This window comes from Monomorium pharaonis, chromosome 11 (genome assembly GCF_013373865.1).
Source record: "Monomorium pharaonis isolate MP-MQ-018 chromosome 11, ASM1337386v2, whole genome shotgun sequence".
In the NCBI taxonomy this organism is placed as follows: Eukaryota; Metazoa; Arthropoda; class Insecta; order Hymenoptera; family Formicidae; genus Monomorium; species Monomorium pharaonis.
In genome coordinates this window covers 3670927-3691066 of record NC_050477.1, presented here as the reverse complement: position 1 = coordinate 3691066, position 20140 = coordinate 3670927, and the positions used below count along the sequence as shown (strand labels likewise).

Genomic DNA, 20140 nt, shown 5'->3' with positions numbered 1-20140 from the left:
CATCGTGCATTTGATACGCGTATCAAGTAGTGAATTTAAGCTGATCAGCCAATGATTAAACACATTCACTAGTTATTTACTATTTGATACGCGTATCAAATGCACGATGTAAACTAGGCCAGTGTAAACTAGAGCTATGACCTAGTTTACACCGAGAGCACTTGGTACGCGTATTAAATAGTAAATAACTAGTGAATGTGTTTAATCATTGGCTGATCAGCTTAAATTCACTACTTGATACGCGTACCAAGTGCTCGGTGTAAACTAGAGCAAAGGCTGCGGTCCACTTGACGCTACAAATTCTTCGAAGCGTTTGATTGACCAATCAAAACAAAGATTTTTACGAATTGACCAATCAAAGAACGCTTCGAAACGTTTGTAGCGTCAAGTGGACCGTAGCCACAGCTCTAGTTTACACCGAGCACTTGGTACGCGTATCAAGTAGTGAATTTAAGCTGATCAGCCAATGATTAAACACATTCACTAGTTATTTACTATTTGATACGCGTACCAAGTGCTCGGTGTAAACTAGAGTACAGTCGCCGGTTGCTACTGTGCCAGCCGTTGTAGTATTCGTAGCAGTTTGCGGTTTTAAAATACATTAAAACGAGAAAGAAAGAGTAGCAAAATGAACGATAGATAATATCAGTTGCGTGATACAAATTCGAATTGTGTTATCATTGCGTTCTTCTGTTAAATTATTTTCCATTACACGTGCAATTTCATCTCTCACGTATGATCCCGGGCGGTCACGAGAACAAATGTGAGGTTTGGCGGTATCATAACCTCCTTAGGACGAGCGCCACGAGAACCTAGCAAAAACGGTTTTTCAATGCGAACACTTTTATCGATGATATTTCGGTAGCTGGTCTGAGAGATATGAGGGAGTTAGAGGAAGTCAACTGCGAGGTAACGCGCTACACTATGAAATATGTATTTTAATTGTATTATCGCGATGGAGCTTACCCTTTATCTATTCTATCATGAGCATAATTCACGAGTAACGTTCTAAATTGAACGTTTATTTTTTTACTTGTACCAAAAATAGAAAAATTTCCCATTTGAAAACCTATTTAAGATAAACAGGAGAGAGTTCATCGCTTATACCGCTTATATGCATAATTGGTTTCCTCACTTTCCACAGATTCGCAGGATTGTAAATCTTCAATTTCCCGTGTCCAACTGGATAAGGAATTTAGAGCATGGTTCGCCGTCTACGAATCTCCAAGAGCACGACAATATTGGCGAATGTCACGGGGGATTTCTGTATAATGCAACGTATGCGTGGTTGAGCTATGATTGCCACTTGATAATCTTCAATGCAAAAGTAGGAGAGAGCATTAGTAGTTGGACATTTCGTGGTGTCGTTACGTCCGTTTCTCAATTTCCCGCGCAATCTGGAGAATTTCCATTGCTGTTGGTTGGAATAGATAATTGTGCGAGCAAACTGAAAGATTCTTTTGGTTTATTATGTATATTTGATTGTGCTACGTCCCGTGTCTTAAGAGCTATTCGTGTAAGTATTATTCAAATATTCTCCAAATTATTCTCATTTCGAATTATTATTAAGAATTGTAATTTCAATTAAAAATTATCTCTACACTTTACAGTTACCATGTGGGATTGAACAAGTATGCGTTGTGGCGGGTGGTGCAGAATGGGAGGAGTTCAATGATAAGAGACCTGATAACATACTAAGTGAAATGGATGGAATGGCCTGTGTAGCTTTGCGTAATCTTCATCATATCATGATCGATCTACGAAGAACTATATGGGACACCCACGATTCATTTATCGTTCGAGATGAAGCATCACCTGCAGAGATAGACTTTCCATCAATGAAACAAATTTCTGATAGAGAGAGATATCAATCCATTCGAGAAAAGCATGCAGCTTACAATTTGCTTGACAGCCGTAAGTATGATATTATATTACATATTTATCAAAGTATATGAATATTATTAAGTAAGAATGTGGAACAAGATTGAGAGAAAGAGGGAGGGGGGGGGGAGATGTATTCTTTTCTACATGTATATTATATTTGTATATGCATTCAGTCTCTAATCAATATTAATTAATATTATCACTGACATTAAAAGTTATAAATTCAATATGTTGTTAGGTATTGAAAAACATATTGGCTTCAACAGAGAAGATTTTGAATCATCTCCTTTGCTTGGCGAGAATCTGACCACAGTGATGATTAGTTCTGTAAAAATTGGCTGCTTAATTTCTGGCTGTTTGGGCAGAGTAATAATTTGGCAAAATGATGGTTCCATAGGATGGATTAGTACACCAATAGATGAGAACATGACAGTTACGCATCTAGCCTTGTTGGAACCTACGGATGATCCTCGACCTTTTTATTACTTATGGGTAGTGTTTCAGGATGAATTGTCAAAAGCACCACCAATATTGCGAATGTACGCCATGTTATTCGAAAGGAAATACTGTGATAGAGAGATAAACTTGTACTTCAATTTGGAAGACGATCCTAGTTTGAAGTTCGAAACCGAGCTGAACGAAGGAGACAAGATTGTCGATTTGCGCACTGTTGAGAGAGAGTCCAATCCGGAACAGACCGAATTGGTTGGTAGAAGAGGCGATGATAACTTATTACTTATTGCCACCAACGATCGAGTGTATCTGTTTGATCTGAATCAGTGGTATAAAGAACAAATGCCACATACCATTGGTGAGTGCCAGAATCCAAACAGCATATTGGCAACGTATCGTACGCGATCAGATGCGCAAAATGGGGAAGGAGACGATCGAGTCATAAGTTTTGCATATATTCCACACAGTTTGCAAGAGTTCTCCAGTAATGGTCCGAGTCCACCTGAGGAACTGTTCTATCCCAATTCCTTGTCACTCGAATGGATGGAGTTGAGCTCGACGAAACTGACGTTCTGGATGACACGTGGCATTCAGACTGATTTGTTACGCGAAATAGCTACGGTGGGTCCAGCCATACTGATACAACCGTTTGAGACGTTTCACAAATGTCTCTCCGTCGGATTGGTGCCGTTCAATTCAGAATTCTCGTTTTCGAGCGATCAGAACGCACAACGAGAAATGTTGCTGTCACTTTGCTTGGAACAGCGCTGGTCCACTTTTCTCATAAAATGTGCTATAGAATGGTCAGACGGTAGTGCCTCTTATTTGTATCCTACTTTTCTTAAATGGGGTATCCAGAGAGCTTCTACAATAAAACTGATTGCGGATCGACTCTGCATTCCTCTGTTTGATCAGTCAGGTAGCAGCATTGGCGAAGCTGACGTGAAAACCTTGCGATTTTGTTCGCAACAATTAGAATGTTTGTCAAACGTAGTGGGTAAATTGCCATGCACGGCGATGGACTTGACGAAGCAACGACGGACGTTGAGACGCGTGTCCACGTATTTTCAAGTACTCCTTTGGTTCTACGACGTGGGACTGTTGCCTGAGTCGCAAGATTTAGAGGAGGAGGAAGAAGAGGAAGGGGAAGAGATGGAGGAAACTGTAGCGAAAGAAGCGGAAGTGAGGCAAGAGCAACAACGAAGAAAAGAAAAGAATACACTACCCATCTCGTTAGCGCTAAGAGTGCCTTATCCCTATGAAAAGCTTTCGCGGCTTTACAGAGAGAAACGAGCACAATTGTTACAGAAGAAAAATAGCGACAATGACGAAAAGGAGGATTTATTTATTGACGAGCTGATAATGCGCGAGTGTTCGATATTGAAAGCACAGTGGGAAAGAGAGGGTAGCGTCGCCACGTATGGCTACTATCCACCGCCATCGTTGCAATCTCTACTGCGATCTTACTTAACTGACTGTCATCAGACGGAAGCGAATGAAATCAATTGCAGACATCAGATCACAATTTATCTCCTAATGGATCTGACTATGCTGTTGCAACGGCTGTATCCCGCAGTGAAACAGCTGATTAAATATCCGTCCGCATTTATGATGAGCCCTAGTCTCATTAAGCTCACTCAGGCATTCTGGTTGCTCGATCACGAAAATTATCAAGAATTCCTCGACACAGTGACCGGACAGTTAGTCTGCGATTCCGACATTAAGGATTGGCATCACAGACTTATATTGCGTACTTTGGTGCGTAATAACCAACACAAATTAGCGCTCATATATCTTCGTGTGAGGAAACCTCCCCTGTTCTCCATGGAGGAACAAGGTATAGCTATGAGCCTCTCGGTGGAACATGGTTTAGTACAGTCAGCTTTCCATCGTCGGCCACCCTGTCACTACGAACAACTGCTGACTAGCTTCTTCAGGGCGTGTAAGAAATACGACAAGCTCGATGAAATTCTGCATTTAGTCTTGGACTCGGAAGAGGAGGAAGTATTTGTTAAGTTTCTCGAAGAGAACAGGATGGAAGACTTGCGTCTGTTGTACTATTTACAACGATGCCGTTACACGGAGGTAATTGGCGGCTATCCTAATGTCCAACAGTATCAGTCCAACTTGGCCAGAGACGTGCAATCCACGTCGTTCAATATGCTTGGCGCGTATGACACGACCTTGCCTGATGTTACGAAACGATTCTCCACAAATGTGGCCACGACAAATTCGGACGCGGATTTAAAGATACGTTATTCCAGACCAATGTCGCATTGCAAGAGCCACGATAGACTGCGCAGTATATATGAAACGGTCATCACCAAAGCCAGAGAAACCTATCAACGAGGAGACAAGTGTCAGATCCCGTTTGTTAGTGCGCCTTGCACATCGTTAAGACTCAACAATTGCAGTGTAAATGTCAACTGTGTATCGTTCCCGGCGCTGATGCGTAAGAGTCGCGGCAAACGCACCGTTGATCAGATCTATGAAGAAAATGAGGAAGATGCGGATGATATAATGTCGGACGGCGTAAAACGCCAGAAATTATTGGAAGGCAACGTCGTGTCGCCGAGTAGACAAATTTCTAGAGAATCTGAATTGATGGAGACGTTTGAGACACCTCTGGTAAAGCGTAAGTCCATTTTTATGAACAGCAAGGATTTAGAGACGCCACAATCAATTTTGAAGATTAAAGGACGACTTGTAGGAAGCTTGACTGAGTCTCCTATCGCGACGGTTCAAACAAAGGAGACTGACGATAGATCTGAAAAGGAGAGGAAAGTTAATAGACAGATACGATTTAACATTAGTCAATCTAAGAAAGCTTTAGTGTATGAGGAAGAAGAGCAAAAGAAACAAAAGGAGGAGAAGGAGACGGAGACGGACGAGGAGGAGGAGGAAGACGAAAAGAAAGAGGAAGAGCAAAAGCAAAAGCAGGAACAGGAAGAGGAGAAGGCGGAACAAAACGATAACGAGATCGATATTCCACCGAATTCAAATGAAGCAAGTAACAATGCATTCTTCAGTCCAAACGCGAACAGCAAATTAGCATATTGTGAAAGCGCGGTTTTGAGTGACAATAGCGTTACTTCCAATAAGATTTATTGCTACGCTCGTCCGCGACCTAGTCTCAGAAGAAGTGCCTTACAATCGTCCGTACAAATGTCAGAGAAGGAATTTTGCGCGAGGAAAACAAGTAGTTTCTCTGCAACTTCGTCAACTTCCGAAGGGATGAATAAACAATCATTTATCTCAGGTACACCGAAAAGACGTAGCTCGTTATTGTCGACTTCCATCTACTCGACTACCATATTGTCTTCTGACAGCAGCGTCGACATTAGCTATCCGAGATCAGGACGCACCAGTCCGTCGCAATGGAAATTGTCCATGGAAAGAGATGGTAACGATAGACTTGCTATTTCGTCTACTCCGTTAACGAAGATTATAATTCCTCAAATGTCTATTAATGAAAAACGAACAATGGAGGTAGACGATTTGAATACCGTGTATAAAATAGAGGAAGATCTTAACGTGCTAAACGAGTCTAAGATATCTACTGTGCCTGTTGAACGGTCTGGCTGTAGCGATAAAAGCGATCACGCGAAACAAGAAGCTAATTTAGAGACCGAGAGTCATCGCGCGCGACAGAACAAATACAATAACGGAAGAATTGCGAGAGAAGCTAATTCGAATTTACGAGAGTACGAAATGCCCGTATTATTTTCTGAATCTGAAAAAGTCGCGGAATCAGGGCCTACTGTTTCGCATGAGGTTGACGAAGAAATAATTCGAGATGTTTGTGAGGACAATAATAGCGACGAGTACGAGACATTTGAGAGTCTACCCTGCGATATGCAGATGCAATTAGACAGTCAAGTTCCTGCTTCTAATTTGTTTCTCGAGACTTGGAGTTTTGAATACGGAACGGAAGGCCGCAGCACAACGAAACCCAACGGCTTGCGAAACTCAATGCGAGCAATAGATGACGTTGATTTGACCGACGATGAATCAGTAAATAGTAGAGCTACGACACCGGCAGTACCTGACGCAGATAATAACAAAGTCAAGACCCATTCGATGCCAATTGTTCATTCGGAACATACATTGTTCTATGGCGACATGCCGAATATTACGGACGATGAATCCGATTCCAGTATTAGAGAAACTGAAGAGCCAAAAGCGAAAAACGGATACTCCAATTTACAAAAACACTGCATCACGCAAAGTGTTCAAGTGGAGAAAAATGGTGAGAAAAATCGGGTTGACAAGTTAGGTAGGAAACAGAGCGTTTCAAAGAAAAGTCTCGCTAAGACTCTACCGCGGTCTGACGTTGCCGATGACAAGGCGTCAAACAAAATTTGCTATGTAAAACTGTATAAAATAGACGACAGTAAAATCGAGGAGACCGTATCCAAGGAGACGTCCGAAAGGAAGCTGTCTGGTGTTCAGTGTTTCTCTGAAGAGAAAAGTGAGAGGAATCGAGTTGAGACCACGGATATTTCATCCGTACGTATGACTAGGTCACGTACAGCGAGTTCAACAGGAAATAATATAGCAGATACTTGGGTGCGGCAAGCAGAACTGGGGAAAATCACTCGTTCACAAAGAGCGAGCTCGATGACGAAGGACTCTCTGTCGCAGGACACGGGAGGTGCGTCTTCCCCGCATGACTGGTTACAAAGCGTGGATTTGACAACGAGAGATTCACCGTCACTGTCGACGTCAGGTGTAGATGCTGAGAAAGCTTTGCCTCCGCAATCGCGAGAGTTTGAAAAACTGTCGCGTTCGAGAAGAGCGAGTTCGGCATCGAAAGAGATGAGAATGGATTCTCCGCTGAAAAAATTACGTGGTCGAAGAGCGAGTTCTCTCGTCAAGGATGTGCTAATGGGCTCGATGCCGAGAGACGAGAATCTTGAGTGGCAATTAGGAACTGATTCCGACGTGCAACAGTTGGTGAGAAGAGGTCGCAGATGTACATCTGTGACGAAGGAGATGCTACAAGTCGAGACGAAAGACAGCGACTCCGAGAGCGTCAAAGACCAACTGATGAGAAGAAGCACGAGACTCGCTTCTTTCGCGAGAAAAGAATTAGAGACAGACTCGGCGTCTGTGAAAGCTGAGGGGAATTTCGCTGAGAGGAGGTCAGAAAGCGCGACGTCGCTCGCGAGATTGACGAGCGATGATGAGGAAGTTGAGAACAAGAGATTTTTGCGGCGTGCGAGAAAGTCTTCGGTGTCGTCTGATACGACGGATGTAACGGCAAACAGATCGTTGAGATTATCCACGAGGGATTTGGATAAGGAGGGACGTTCAAAACAGTCAGTTATTAAGATGACTCGAAAACGCGGTAATTCGGTACCTAAGGAGATGATGACGCAATCCGTAATAGGAAGAGAAGGAGGATCACAGCAACGTAGATCCAGTAGTGTTGTGAAGGAGATCATCTCTGAGGTCGCCGAGGAGGAGTCTCCGGAAGAAGATGCGAGGACCGAATCTTCCGGGAGACGTGTGAAAGCGACTGTCGGTAGACTAACGACAAGTGCGCGCGTTCGAAGCACATCTGTACTGTCCATACCAGAAGAATTGGAGGAGATTTTAAGTTCACCATTGAGAGAGACGAGATCCACCAGAAAGAAGGCTGTGCAAAGTAACGTTAGAGAGAGAAGAGCGTCCAGCGTCGATGTAATACACGATATGACGGAGATGAAAAGGAGAGTCAGAAATGTTGACGCGAGTATCGCGCCAGTTTCACCGATAGCGGAAGAGCTTGTAGAAAGTGAGGATAGAGTAAAACTTGAAAGAGATGAAAAGCCGGATGGCGAAACCGTGCAGTCAGTTGTACAGACTTCTAAAAAAAGGGCGATGTCACTCGCGATAATCGAGGAAACGAAAAAGAACACTGTGACGAAGCCGAGACGAGGTAGATCAGCGCGCAAGATCAGCGTGAGTCAAGAGACCAGTAATTTATTTTCCTCGCTACCAGAAAAGCGGAAACGAGGTAGACCGCGCAAGACCAGCGTGAGTCAAGAGTCTAGCAATTTATTTTCCTTCTCGCTGCCGGAAAAAACGGACGACGTGCCATTGAATGAGAAAGGTAACTGGAAAAATAAACTGTTTGCCAAGTGAATGGTCGTACGTTGCGGGAAGGGGAGAGAGAGGAGCGAATGTTCTACAAATAATAGCTTGCCAAAATTACTTTGTAAATTATTCTTGGAATTTTCTTTCCTTTTCGGAGTAAGAGATTTTTATCATTTTATTTATACTTTATGCACGCTAAATAGAATTGATTCTTGATCGATTAATCCGCCGGGATGTAATTCCATTCACTTGTCGAACATGAGATATTTAAATACTGAACACGGTTTAATAAGATCATCGTCTTTAATTTACAGACATTGGAGAAGTCCCGAAGTATGTATTTTCACCGCCTCAAACCAGATCTAAAAACATCTCTCTGAATCAACATCGTAGGTGGTTATTTATTAAGTGATCTGATAATTATTCCTCTTTCATATTATTTTTTTTCATCATTCTGTTGTCTTACAGTTCTCGCATTGAACGTGATGAGTGATGATTTTTAATGAAAGCTCTGCATTTTCGATCATTACATCGGAAAAGGCAAAACTTTCATTGGATATTGCTTATCGCATCAGTGTAAAAGGTTAATTACTTTTTTAAGCTTCAATAGTTTTTCTTTTTTCACGAGAGAGAGAGAGAGAGAGAGTGTGTGTGTGTGTGTGCGTGCGTGCGTGCGTGTGTGTGTGTGTGTGTAACACAGACAAAATCTGGATTATGCTTTATGTTTATTTTTCGCAGAAAAATAAGCTCGTTTATACCGAGTTCTTATCAGGAAGGACAACAACAGCCTATTAAGAAGAAATCTCATGGCGTCAGTTCCAGTCAACGCGCTCGTTTAGTCAGAAATACTTACGGAGCGCGATTTCGAAAAAGATTCGTTGTATTTAAAAGATTCAAAAATACAACAGATTAAAACTGAAAACTTCTCGACAGTTCTAGCGAATCTGTCACGCACATTTTGATTTTATAAATCTTTCAATACACTTGTAAATTTATCACACATTTTTCTTTTCACAGCGACATTTTATTACTTGCGCTTCCGTCAATTGAAATGGTACGGTCGAGAATTGCACATTATAAAGCATTAATTTTGAGCACTTACAGGCGCGAAATAATGCGTGAAATAAAGGAAGTACGAGGAAACGTTATATACGTAAAGAATGTTGACCACTTTCAGCGGCTATATTCGGACAAAAATATAGTACAAAGTAACTCCTCTGGTATGATGAATAACTACGAATGCTGATATTCATAGCTCAAAAGATTGAAAGATGGAACTGTATTCTAGTTAGAAAATGGAAAAAACAATTGCTTGATACTAGCATTATAGTGGATAAACACATAAATATTGTTTGCATAGATAAAACAACTTCAATGAAATCAAGAACTTAATTTCTTTTGTAACTAAATTTATTTTGATAGAATGACGATTAGCTAAAGTTTTTTTTTCTTTTCTGATTAGAGTATATTTTAAGTTATGGTCGAAGATAATCGACTATGCTTAAAATATTAATCTTTCTTTTTTTTCAATAACGTAGTCCTTTGAAAATTGTTTCTATCAAAGATCTGTAAATCTGCATAATTGAAGTTACATTCAAATTACATTATCTGGTCATGGTTGCATAAAAAAAAAGATGTTCCATTCCATAAAGATACATTGCATTATTTCTAGATTAACGCATGACACTGACCCAAATGTATGGAAATATGACTACAGTGAACGTCCTTAAAAAATGTATTCTAATGATAAACTATGAAGAAAATTAATAACTTAAAAATATATAAGTATCATATACATTTATGCGGGCACTCCTTGTTTTATTATTACTATAATATAAATATTCATTTCGTACATTTTTTAAAGACATCTATTGTCAATAGTCAGTTTTTTTTTAAGTTATTTCTAGATTTTTCATTTTCTAATACAGAATTCTTTGCTACATACTTTGCATTTAATATAGTACAGCCTTCAATAATATTTTCGGCAAAAAGACGATGTATCATATCTTTGTAAATAATTTATTAACGTACTCATGTATAGTTGTATTGATACAATAAATGTAAAAGAAAGATAATATATAATAGTACATCAAATGAAAGAAAATTTGACTCACTACAAAGGATAAAATCATATCGTTACAAAAAGAATTTATATATTCTAATGGGGAATATAGCTTAAAGAACTTGCCAATAGAGATTCTTATGAACACGTAATCCTTATATAAGTTAGAAAATTAATACATATACATCATTTATAATGACAGAGTATTAATAATAAATAAATTCTAAGCGTTTCATAAAAGGTTATTTTCAAATTACAGGTAGGTAATTAAAGGTATTTTTTTCTTTTCGTTTCTTTTCGAAGGAAAAGTGTAACAACTATATTTCTGCGTAACAATTCTGCATTCTAATAATTCTCCTCTTTAACCGTCGGGAATATTTGCAAAAATCTTAACGAATGATGGTACGCAGCGCAATAGCATTTGTTTAATTGCTCTCAAACAATGTACGATCGTACTTGTTAAATTTTATAATCAAGTTTTTATAATAAATCTGACAGCACCGTTAACTGCACATCGCGGCTCGATACCACTTTTTGGTATAAAATGTGTACGACTGCGCTGCGTGACACGGTTTTATATATATATATATATATATATATAAAACGCACGCACATATATATATATATATATATATATATATATATATATATATGTGCGTGCGTGTGTGTGTGTAACCTATACCTAAGTATTTTGGAACCTTATATCATATTTTAAAGTTTAGAAAACTTTTGCAATACGTAGTAAAATTCCTTCGACTTGGATCTTTGCACATTGTATAATGTACAACCGTACGTATTTTCTTTATCATCTCAACACTTCCTAAAAGCCAGCATTAAAAGTGTTATCTTTGGCAGTGTGTTGTCATTTTTTTATGTTCTATCTTATTAACTATAAAAAAGTTTTAAGTAATTGCAATTTATTATTAAATTAAGCATGTTATGGAAAATTCTTCTGGCGTTGAACGATGTGTAGCGGAAATGCATGCTTACAAGAGTCTTATTTGGGTCTTGAGAATGTGAGTCTTTTTTATTGTAATTATTTAAAACATGATTTATAAAAAAAAAGTTTCTACAGTTGCTTAATCTTTTTGTCACAATTTGCTCATACGTTTCAATAACGTCTTGTATAGCCCATCTACGTCAATTGTGAAATTTACTAAATCGATAAATTCCTGTCTTTCAATCAATAAATATTGTACATTACTTACTCGTTACATACAAATGTATCATGTTGAAAAATATGTCTTTTACAGATCGTTTCTCTGATTATCTAAGATATTTTTTGCTCTTATTCTATATAAAAATTTAATTCAAAAATTTTGACACTGACAAACGTGTTAATATTAAAAAATATTTATATACAAGTGTCTTTATACTTTGTGTGTGTGTGTGTGTATTTGTATTTTATATATATACCAGAGTATATGTATAGCCATCAAGAAATATAAAAAGAAAATTGAGGACGGTACAATTTATCCATTCGGATATCAGCAATTATAATCTTATCTTACTGGCGAATAATTCGTTAATTTTTCAAGGCTGTTAGATTTCTTTAAATGCCCCTTAAAAGGCACATTGTACTTCGCGCAATGTATGGCAGTATTGATTTACATTATAGCATAACATATGGCAATACATCCAATTAATATAAAGAAAGAATCGTAAAATTCTAAAATAGATCGCGCGCGCACGTATCAAATGTATATTATTAATATTACTTAATATGTAACAAAATTTCAACTTCATATAAACAAACCTTAGAATACGGTTTATTAATTCATGTTATTATTTGATAGCATTAAAAAATGAATCTTTTATAAAATATGGATCCTTCTCAATGTTTAAAATGTATCTTTTACTGATGCTTACATCCATCTTTAACTCGCCGCTTCTGTTTCTCCTCATGAGTGTTAGATGGTGATTGAACCTGATTTCGTCGCTGACCTTGAATTGGCATATAACATGGTACATCATCCGTCATTAGTTCCTGCGGTGGCGTGGGCAAAACATAAGTGGGACTTATTGTGCTGTTCGAGCTGCTTGAAGTATCTCGATGCATGTTATATGTGGGATCGATAATTGTCGCGACGTTTGCCATTTGTCGCATGTCGTCAGCAGGATTGTCCAACGTTTGGATTTCTTCGGGATCCGAATACTGAGAATAATTGATAGGATAACGAACTCGACTCTTGATTAATGGAGACTTCAAGTCCAGTTTGTCTGGCCTTTGAGGTCGTTCCGTAAGATTCTGTTCATCCGCTTGTTGCTGCAAACGTTCTCGTTCTAGCTTCCTCTGCTTCGCTCTTTCTCGTGCTTTACGAGCTTTTGCACGCTCTTTTTCCTGAAGCATTCGCGCCAGTTCAGCATCCTGAGCCTCCATCGCCAATTTTTGATCCAGCATTAATTGCTCGTCTTCTGGATCGTTGTGATCTTCTTCTCGCTGCAGCTTTTTCGCCAATTCCTTAAAAAACATGTGTAAGTTTTTAAGCATTTGTCTGTGTTCGCGTGCACGTGCGTGTATCTGATTTCAATGACTTTATCAATTGCAAATTATCTACCTCATCTTTTTCTTCTTGCATACGCTTTTCAAACTCTTGTTGCATAGCTTCATCTCCCAATCTTAATTGTAATCTCATCATTTCTTGCAGTTCGCGTTCTCTTTGTCTCTCCTCTCGCTCCAGAGAAAGTGCAATTTGCCTCGCAACAAGAGCATCCCTCTCTTCCCTTTACAAAACAAAAAAAAAGACAAGAAATAAAAGGAACACTTTAAAACACTGAACATCTCTCAAAGAATAATCTCCATCTTCAAATACAATTGTTGTTATTACTAACTGTTGTTGAATGTAACTTTGATATCTCAGCGCTTCCAATTCCTGTTCAACTTTGGCTCGTGGCAAATCTTCTCTCACTTGGGCATTACGTGTTTTGTTGCTTGTATAATGTTCCTTAACTATGAATCATAATAAAGAATCATATATAAAAATAATTATAGATATTCAAACATCTTGTATACGTAAAATATTTAAATTTTTTTTTAAGTTCCTATATCTTACCTCTATAAAGCAGCTTATTCTATTTTCTATTTTTAACAAAATTATTATTGTTTACGTTTACATTTATATACAAAAGTAAAAAATTCCTACATACTTTCTTCATCTTGAAGTCGATAGGCCAATGCACCATCCTCGTGTACCAACCATTCGCGGCATACTGCAAAATCGCACAAATATAAATTAAGTTACGAATGCCAATGCAATGACGAATTGCACGAAACAAGACGCGTTCCTTCGAGAATAGTTCGATGAATCTACTAAGTTCAGTTGTTTCACGCGGTTTTTTTACAACGAAATGCATAGTATACAAATGAAAGGAAGAACTAAACACGTATCAATTAGTATAATCGTATAATCGTAGAATCGAACTTAGGAGAGAGAAAAAAAGTCTTGGCTCACCTTCGTTTACACGACCCGCCTTTGGCAATGTATCCGAACTTAACACGGATTTCGCCATTGCACGTTCTTTTGACGATCTCGATCACGCGGACATCACACTAGCGGAATCACGACGCCTTTGATCGTTTATGTTTACAACAGCAACAACAACTACCTTGTGCGAGAGCAGCCGCGATAGTGCTTCCTCTCCATCTTGAAAGGACTGTCAGAGTGGTCAAACTTGGTGGCCTCGGTGCTTGAGACAGTCGGGAGTCGGGACGACACGCGACTACATAGTTAGAACAGTCTACACACGCACACTCATAGGCCTCATAGCCCTCACAGGAATATGTAGGGCATATACAGGATACTCGTATCGGAAATCTGAACGAGGATTTACCCTCTTCTTCGATTTCAATTATGATTTCCCACAGTCCCCACAATCCGACACAGTATAGAAGTTTTCTTGGAAATTTCTGTTCAATTCAAGAGAGAATTAGAGTAATGTAAGAGATGTCGACTTTCTCCCTCCTCCCTTCCTTCCTTTCTCTCTCTCTCTCTCTCTCTCTCTCTCTCTCTCTCCTCTCTCTCTCTCTCTCTCTCTCTCTCTCTCTCTCTCTCTCTCTCTCTCTCTCTCTCTCTCTCTCTCTCTCTCTCTCTCTCTCTCTCTCTCTCTCTCTCTCTCTCTCTCTCTCTCTCTCTCTCTCTCCCTCTCGCGCCAGTGCAGCGTATATTTTCTGTAGTAGCCGTGAGCTGTTGTAAGCTGCCGCGTTGATGAGAAATGTCAACTAGAACGAATCAGATAAAGCTGCAGTCGTCACACGAGTGATGACGTTTGCTATCATGAAGAAGAATCAATTTTTCGAGACGAATAGTAAAACAGCAGATGAATCTAGCGACGAATGGATTGAGCACACGCTCACAGCAGCTCACAGTGAAAGGGGTAAAACTGGAACGATTGAGAAGAGAAAGGATCCAACCTAACCTAATCTAACTTAATCCAACTTAACCGAGGTCAATGATACGGTGTGGGCGGTACGTGGTGCTGTCACCTGTCAAACTTGACAACAAACGTCTTCTAACACTTCTGATGATGTATCGTAAATTTAATCGTAGAGTTATATACATGTCAAGAAATTGTTGCAATTCTTCAATTTCACCCATGAGATTCAATTATTTTGGAATTTTATATAATATATAATATATATTATCTAAAAAATCAATTTTACATACACACATGTACACCTTTCTTTCTCTAAATAAATAAATAACCAAATAAATGTTTACACAGTTTATTATATATTCATACATCCAATATTGTACATAACATATGGATGCATGCATATTTTCTAATATATCTTATATCATATTAGTCTTGTGTCGCTATAAAAAGCAACATGTTGGCCATATTAAAAATGTCAGTATCCATTGTATTTGATAATTCCGCCAATTTTGCTATGATAACTCGTTCTTTTGAGGCATTTGAATCCAAGCATAAAAACAAGGTTGTGCAATATACTATTGCAGCACTTAGGAAAAGTATATTTGATTTCAATGACATCAGCTTCTTGGATAAATATTCTGTGTCTCCAACATCTTTGTGCATATAATGTAAATAAAATTGCGAATATAATCTGTCGTGCTGGAAGTATATGTATAAAACTTTGACATAACAAATACATATTATATAAATGAAGATTATGCGTGAAGAAATAAAATTGATGACGAGCGAGATAGAGAAAAAAATGTAGTCAAGTATTCAAACCTTTAGGTAAGCCAAGTCCAATAAATCTACTGAAACGTTAAATGTATTTGGTGTTTCCCCGAGACCTGTCGCCGCCAAAAGAATCTCGATGCAGTGCATCGGAGTATAAAGAGGCATTTTAAATTCTACCGTTTTGAAAACTCTAATTTCCGAAGAAGAAATGATCGTTCGTGTATATTCAGACTTTTTGTCAATCAGATATAAAATATTGAGAATCTAGTGGTACAATAATCGCTATTAGACGATAGTAGGTAATTTATCACGATATTAATTCCTTCTAAAACATTATCTTTACGACTTTACTTGCGATATTCCCAAAGTACTAGAATGAGAATCCATTTTGCATGCCAATTGAAAGCACGACATTAGAATTAATTTGGCCTCGTTAGAAGTTTTCTCGGAAACTTTAAACCACGTCGCTTTGAATGGATCATTTGCAATTTCAGTCTTGAAAATCTCCCAAAAATGTTTACACATGAAAGTGTCGTACAGTTGGATAGCCATATATTTAACATTTGGGTCTAGCTCCAAGTATTCTGCTATCTTGAATGCAGTTTTCACAGTAGACATTGGAATTGCTAATAGAATTTAAAATCATTATTACGAATTATTATCGCAAGGCAATCTTATTATTTGAACCAAACGTAACATGTTGCTCCTTCCATCCACTTCAAACATTTATGCAACTAAATAGCAATCTCCTGTGGCCTGTAGGTAATTCTCTCTCACACACACAACACGCGCGCGCGCACTTTTCTCGTTGCCTACCTATGAATGGCATAGCAAAATCGGCAGTAACAATCTGTTCCTGCTCCTGTCCTTTCATCGTTTGTTGAATATGTTCCACCCAGTCGTGAATCAACGGTTCTAGGATTGCAGCAGGTTTAATGATATTTGAATAAACATTTTGTAAATTTTCATATTAAACTAATAGTAGACTAAAACGTTCCAATTCTCTCGTTCCGCCTCCGCCGATGATTTAAAACATTAATAAATTATTTATACCTTTTTCGCCAATTTTTATTGGATTACGTGTGCACGTATTGCAAGTTTATTTTTCTAAATAAAAACGCGAGTATACATGGAAAATTATAGAAAATGTTTTAAATGAATGAATGTAATTACCAATGTAAGCTGTATCTAAATCCATTTCAATCGCGTAATACGTAATGGCCTTAATAGAACCGTGTAGATAGTAATCATAGACACATTTGTATCTACAAATTAGTACGCGCCATTGCGAGTCATGAAATATTGAAAAATAGATTCGCACCCTCTCGGGAAAAAAAGGAATTAAAAATTCGTCGAGTTGCTTAACGAGTTTCGGAACGTCTGCTATTATCCAATAGGAGAAATAGTCTTGCAGGAATAATTCTGGGATAACAGCCAATGAAACAACGTCATTAGTATTTTTTTTTCCCATTTGCCGTTTTATTTCAACTTTAAAGGACTTTATTTATCATTATATAAATATAACGGTTATGTAGAGGTATGCTTTTCATTCCTCCGTTTCGGTATTTTCGCTTCGCTTTGGTTTAGGATGCAGCTTCGCCTCGGGATACTTTTCAGTCAGAAAACTATGCAACGCTCCATACTCTGCCATTAGATTTATTCTTGTTTTGTCAAAATGCCTCAGTCGTTCGAGTTTTACCAATTTTGTTTTCCAAGATGGAAGTTTCGTGTAGAAAGGTGGTTGTTTCTTTTTCTGTAATATTACTTTGCCACCCAAAACATATTGAGTAAAATCAAGGATCTCGTCGGTCGTCACTTGTTCTGGTTTTCTAACTTTCGTTGGTGAAGCTATCACTATTGGGTAGTTTCCATTCTCTGATTTAAACTCAACTAAGTGCAGTCGTTTTTCATCTGCTAGTTGTTGATACGATTTCTGCAATAAACGTTCTCATTTTATTTTCGGTTTCATCTGTGACAACGCAACATATTTCAATTGAAATCATTTTTTACATGTATCACGTAATACATTATATAATCACAACGTATGGGCGTGAATACAAAGCTTAAATATTTATTTTTGTCAATATCGCGGATAATAAAATTAATAACAGTTCAAGCTCAGTATCAACTTCCATTTGCGACATTAAATAAGACCAAAATTTATATTCGATATTTATACATTTTTAAATTTGTATAGTTCCCAAGTAGATAAACTTAAGAAATCTATCGCTAATTATGATCAATTTAAAGAGTAATAAATTTTAAAATTTTTAAAGGAGAATAGTCTGCAAGTTTGATCTAAGATCCAGACATCTATGATGTTGTAGAATAAAGAGACATATGCTAAATGCACAAGAAAATTTTTCGGGATTTTGGAGACATACCTGTTGCAATAAACCAATAAAGAAAGCCTTTACAATATGTTGTAAATTCATAGAACCTTCTACTTTGGCATAAATATCCTTTATGCCAATTGCTTCGCAACATACTTTTATTGCACGATGACAGACAAGTCCATATCCTTGGTGCATTTTCTTCACAAATATCCTTGTGTTTCCAAACTGTGTGAAAAAGTCATGTAACACTGAAACAAAGTAATGCACAGAAATTAGAGCAAGATTATAGACAATAAATATGCGTGTGCATGTGCGTGCGCGCGCGCGCGCGCGCGCGAGAGGGAGAGAGAGAGAGAGAGAGAGAGAGAGACAGAGACAGAAGCTTGGCATGTCACGCAAACGATATTATTCTTTTTACCAGTATGTTCCTTGTATCTAGGAATATACATCAATCTTAGAGCTGCCCTATTTTTAGCTGTTCTCATGGCTGCTTTCTGCGCAGGTGCTTTCCTTAGTGCAAATCCAGCTAAACCATTTCCATTTCCTGTTACGACAAATATACTAATTCTGCTCTTCCGTCCTAAATTCCCAGTCATACAATTGACAATTTTGCTTTCTAATATCCAAGTTTCAAAGCCTTCAAAAGTATCTGAAATTGCAGTAAAGTGGTTCTTGATGTTGCTGAGATTCAAAAATATGAAAAAGTTAATAGAGCATTGAGTTGAAAATGACACATGGAAAATATGTGATATAGTTTGTACGTGTGTCAAATAACCTTCTCCAATAGGATCAGGTGGTCCAATTCTTCTGCCACCCATTGTGGCGCTTGTCCAACCACGTTCCAACGGTGACAATTTTGCCCGCTTTAGTCCAGTCTGCGAACTCTGTCGTAGCTTTGTGAGCTTTTCCTCTCTTTCAGGATCCACAGGCAGCTTTTGCTGTTGAACAAGTTCTCTTCCTCTGAACACAGGAGTATTGAGACCAGGAAATTGTATTGAAATTTTTCCCACCCCAATAAATTGACCCTTGTTTAAATCTCTTTTTCTCGCTAAGCCTTTCGCTCTACCTCTCCGCTTTCCTGCATTACTGACGCTCGTCACACCTTTCCACAATTCATCTGCAGATTCTGATAAAAAGACAAGCAGGCGATATATTATTTTTTAAATTTATTACGACGCTAACAAAGACGTTCACGCCTCTATCAAGGCTTTACTCACTATTCACGAAAAATGTCGAATTCCTCGTATTGTGTACCAGAGGGACGTACGTCTTTAGTAGATGGGAGTGATCGATGGTAAATAAATTACAGGTATCTAAAAAAAATGTTAGAATTAGATAGATGGAGTATATAAATTGTAATGAATAATTAAACGATAAGGTATATTGTCTTGGCTTCTCGTTTAATGTACCGTTGCTAACAAATGGAACATTTCTTGATGAATATCTGAAAAGTCCAGAAACCCGTAACAAACATATCCGAATCGTAGCCATTTTCGGATAGGTATTTGGTATGAAGACTAGAACCAGGGGTGCGTTCCGTTTCACGCATAGACCGCATGAGACGACAACGCATCGCATGAGCGCATGAGTCCGTTCTTCTATGCGCAAAACCAAAATGGCTGTCACGCATAGACATCGCATGAGCTGCCTCACCTCGGCTGCGTTCCGTTTCAACGCATGATGCATATAATGCATTGTTCATCCTTGTTTAACGTTTGACAAACAACAAGGATGAACGATGCATCATGCGTATTATGCGTGAAACGGAACGCACCCCTCGAGAGCTGAGGCAGTTCATGCGTTCTCATGCGCTGTGTGGTGGGGCGCGGGAGACCATTCCCATGCGGGCATGAATTGCGCATGGAGTGAAACGGAACGATCTTCAAGTTTTCCATGCGCTTCATGCGTGAAACGGAACGCACCCCAGGGGCTCGATTCTTGGGGTGCGTTCCGTTTCACGCATGATACGCATGATGCATCGGTTATCCTTGTTGTTTGTCAAACGTTAAACAAGGATGAACAATGCATTATGCGCATCATGCATTGAAACGGAACGCAGCCTAGAATTCATTTGCAAGAGAAACGTATTCGCAAATTCTGTTCTTACAGAAAAGTTGAAAATTTATTGGCTATCGTATGACTTTTAACTAATAAACTTGCAACTTTTCTGTTAGAG

The 20140-nt window shown here is 38.5% G+C and overlaps 4 protein-coding genes across 6 annotated transcripts; 1 reads left to right on the top strand and 3 right to left on the bottom strand.

The window, feature by feature from the left end:
- Positions 1–508: 508 nt before the first annotated feature.
- On the top strand, positions 509–10514 carry LOC105840225 (protein ELYS). 2 transcript variants are annotated; one of them, XM_012687105.3, is made up of 6 exons: positions 509–909; positions 1145–1516; positions 1611–1914; positions 2123–8434; positions 8733–8811; positions 9157–10514. In XM_012687105.3, the coding sequence occupies exons 1-6, from the start codon at positions 880–882 to the stop codon at positions 9329–9331; spliced, it is 7272 nt and encodes a 2423-aa protein (XP_012542559.1). In that variant the 5' UTR covers positions 509–879; the 3' UTR covers positions 9332–10514. The 2 variants fall into 2 exon arrangements, with proteins under 2 accessions (XP_012542559.1, XP_012542560.1); XM_012687106.3 differs by having other exon boundaries at positions 8733–8807; positions 9157–9213.
- Positions 10515–11281: 767 nt separating this feature from the next.
- Positions 11282–14510, bottom strand: LOC105833199 (coiled-coil domain-containing protein 50). Its single transcript, XM_012674747.3, has 5 exons — positions 13933–14510; positions 13628–13690; positions 13313–13430; positions 13039–13204; positions 11282–12941 (listed from the first exon to the last, which is right to left on the bottom strand). The coding sequence occupies exons 1-5, from the start codon at positions 13988–13990 to the stop codon at positions 12336–12338; spliced, it is 1011 nt and encodes a 336-aa protein (XP_012530201.1). The 5' UTR covers positions 13991–14510; the 3' UTR covers positions 11282–12335.
- Positions 14511–15187: 677 nt separating this feature from the next.
- Positions 15188–16936, bottom strand: LOC105833201. Of its 2 annotated transcripts, none has more exons than XM_012674748.3 (5): positions 16802–16936; positions 16445–16543; positions 15980–16254; positions 15677–15892; positions 15188–15553 (listed from the first exon to the last, which is right to left on the bottom strand). In XM_012674748.3, the coding sequence occupies exons 1-5, from the start codon at positions 16824–16826 to the stop codon at positions 15281–15283; spliced, it is 888 nt and encodes a 295-aa protein (XP_012530202.1). In that variant the 5' UTR covers positions 16827–16936; the 3' UTR covers positions 15188–15280. The 2 variants fall into 2 exon arrangements, with proteins under 2 accessions (XP_012530202.1, XP_036149428.1); XM_036293535.1 differs by having other exon boundaries at positions 16682–16916.
- Positions 16937–17083: 147 nt separating this feature from the next.
- On the bottom strand, positions 17084–19678 carry LOC105833205 (28S ribosomal protein S5, mitochondrial). The gene is made up of 6 exons (XM_012674754.3): positions 19374–19678; positions 19182–19277; positions 18740–19090; positions 18383–18613; positions 18013–18212; positions 17084–17561 (listed from the first exon to the last, which is right to left on the bottom strand). Exons 1-6 carry the CDS (start codon positions 19657–19659, stop codon positions 17175–17177), a joined length of 1551 nt encoding a protein of 516 aa, XP_012530208.1. The 5' UTR covers positions 19660–19678; the 3' UTR covers positions 17084–17174.
- Between the last annotated feature and the right edge of the window lie 462 nt (positions 19679–20140).

Bases quoted from the DNA above. Each gene is read 5' to 3' on its own strand.
- LOC105840225 (XM_012687105.3), top strand. From the start codon at position 880: ATGAGGGAGTTAGAGGAAGTCAACTGCGAG. The intron at 8,435-8,732 runs GTAACTGGAAAA...TTTAATTTACAG, and splicing joins CGTGCCATTGAATGAGAAAG to ACATTGGAGAAGTCCCGAAG. The intron at 8,812-9,156 runs GTGGTTATTTAT...TATTTTTCGCAG, and splicing joins TCTCTGAATCAACATCGTAG to AAAAATAAGCTCGTTTATAC.
- LOC105833199 (XM_012674747.3), bottom strand. From the start codon at position 13,990: ATGGCGAAATCCGTGTTAAGTTCGGATACATTGCCAAAGGCGGGTCGT. The intron at 13,691-13,932 runs GTGAGCCAAGAC...GCGATTTTGCAG, and splicing joins GGCGGGTCGTGTAAACGAAG to TATGCCGCGAATGGTTGGTA. The intron at 13,431-13,627 runs GTATGTAGGAAT...TATGATTCATAG, and splicing joins TCGACTTCAAGATGAAGAAA to TTAAGGAACATTATACAAGC.
- LOC105833201 (XM_012674748.3), bottom strand. From the start codon at position 16,826: ATGGATTTAGATACAGCTTACATTG. The intron at 16,255-16,444 runs GTAGGCAACGAG...AAATTCTATTAG, and splicing joins TTTTGCTATGCCATTCATAG to CAATTCCAATGTCTACTGTG. The intron at 15,893-15,979 runs GTAAAGTCGTAA...TTGTACCACTAG, and splicing joins GTACTTTGGGAATATCGCAA to ATTCTCAATATTTTATATCT.
- LOC105833205 (XM_012674754.3), bottom strand. From the start codon at position 19,659: ATGCATTATATGCATCATGCGTTGAAACGGAACGCAGCCGAGGTGAGG. The intron at 19,278-19,373 runs GTACATTAAACG...CATTTTTTTTAG, and splicing joins TGTTCCATTTGTTAGCAACG to ATACCTGTAATTTATTTACC. The intron at 19,091-19,181 runs GTGAGTAAAGCC...TCTTTTTATCAG, and splicing joins TTCGACATTTTTCGTGAATA to AATCTGCAGATGAATTGTGG.